General features: G+C 35.6%; 1 protein-coding gene across 1 annotated transcript in view; it reads left to right on the top strand.

The window, feature by feature from the left end:
* The window catches only part of LOC107576591 (nardilysin-like), a 5,191-nt gene that overhangs the window by 687 nt on the left and 3,343 nt on the right, over positions 1 to 1,161 (top strand). The window contains exons 5-7 of the mRNA XM_016262742.1: positions 227 to 359; positions 439 to 566; positions 649 to 811. Coding sequence (XP_016118228.1) covers positions 227 to 359; positions 439 to 566; positions 649 to 811 — 424 coding nt within the window. The remainder of the gene's footprint in view (positions 1 to 226; positions 360 to 438; positions 567 to 648; positions 812 to 1,161) is intronic.

The following is a 1,161-nucleotide window of genomic DNA, read 5'->3' as shown; positions in this document are numbered from 1 at the left end:
TTTTTTTATCAAAATTCTCAGAAAAAATTACAATTGCGAGATATAAACTCAGAATTGCAAGATATTAATAACCCAGAATTCCAACAATTAAAACTTTTGAGTTTCTATCTCACAATTCTAAAAAATAGTCTGCATTGTGAAAGAAAAAGTTGCAATTACCTTTTTTATTTTTGATTCCATGATGAAAATTTTACATGGACCATGTAAATTGTCTTTTTCTTCCCAGTCTGGTCCTGTTTGATCTCTTTGTGAATATTGTGGCCCATAATCTGGCGGAGCCGGCATACGACGCTGATACAGCTCAGCTGGAGTATACGTTAGTTCCTGGAGACCATGGACTGGTCAATCACAAACTGCCTGTGAGTTATATAGTACATTTGATTCTTTTGAACAAACTAATTGTACCAGTAAAACTTAATTCTTTCATTAATCCTATAGTTGCTTCTAAAACTGATCGTAGAGCACCTGGCCGACTTCAGCGCCACTCCAGATGTGTTAAGAATGTTCATTGAGCAGCTGGAGAAAACCTACTACATCATCCTCATCAAGCCAGATCGACTTGGAAAGTGGGTAACCGCAGATTTCACACCACCACGATCTCCTTTCGCATCATTTGAAGCAGATGAAGTCTGACTTCCTGTGTTTCAGAGATGTTCGAGTGCAGATCCTGGAGCACCATCGCTGGTCTGTGATGCAGAAGTATAAAGCCATCATGGCGGACCTTAGTGTGACTGATCTCATGGACTTTGTGAATCGCTTCAAGGCCGAGTTATTTGTGGAAGGACTCGTACAAGGGAACTTCACAAGTGCTGTGAGTCTTCTTGATGATTTATTTCATTTTAAGCATGTATTAAAACTGTAATTGCTCACAATTTCTGCACAAACAGAAATCCAAGGAATTTCTACAGAGTAAGTTGACTGCTTCTTCTGTTTGTTAGATATGATATAATAGAAGTATAATGTAAATGTTTTATGTTATATAATAATGTGTGTAATATCGTATTGCGTATTATGTTATCACTCTTTTGGAAGTACAATAAAGTAAATATTTTATATTCAGTCAGTTTAGTTCTTTATTTTCTAAAAAAAAATTATAAAAATAATTTTGAGGTAGCACGTAACACATTTTACATTGCCAGGTTACTTTTTGGAAGTAAAATT

This window comes from Sinocyclocheilus grahami, unplaced genomic scaffold, assembly GCF_001515645.1.
Source record: "Sinocyclocheilus grahami isolate Dianchi unplaced genomic scaffold, SAMN03320097.WGS_v1.1 scaffold3983.1, whole genome shotgun sequence".
In the NCBI taxonomy this organism is placed as follows: domain Eukaryota; kingdom Metazoa; phylum Chordata; class Actinopteri; order Cypriniformes; family Cyprinidae; genus Sinocyclocheilus; species Sinocyclocheilus grahami.
The sequence above is the reverse complement of the archived record's forward strand: the minus strand, read 5'-3'. Positions and strand labels throughout refer to the sequence as shown.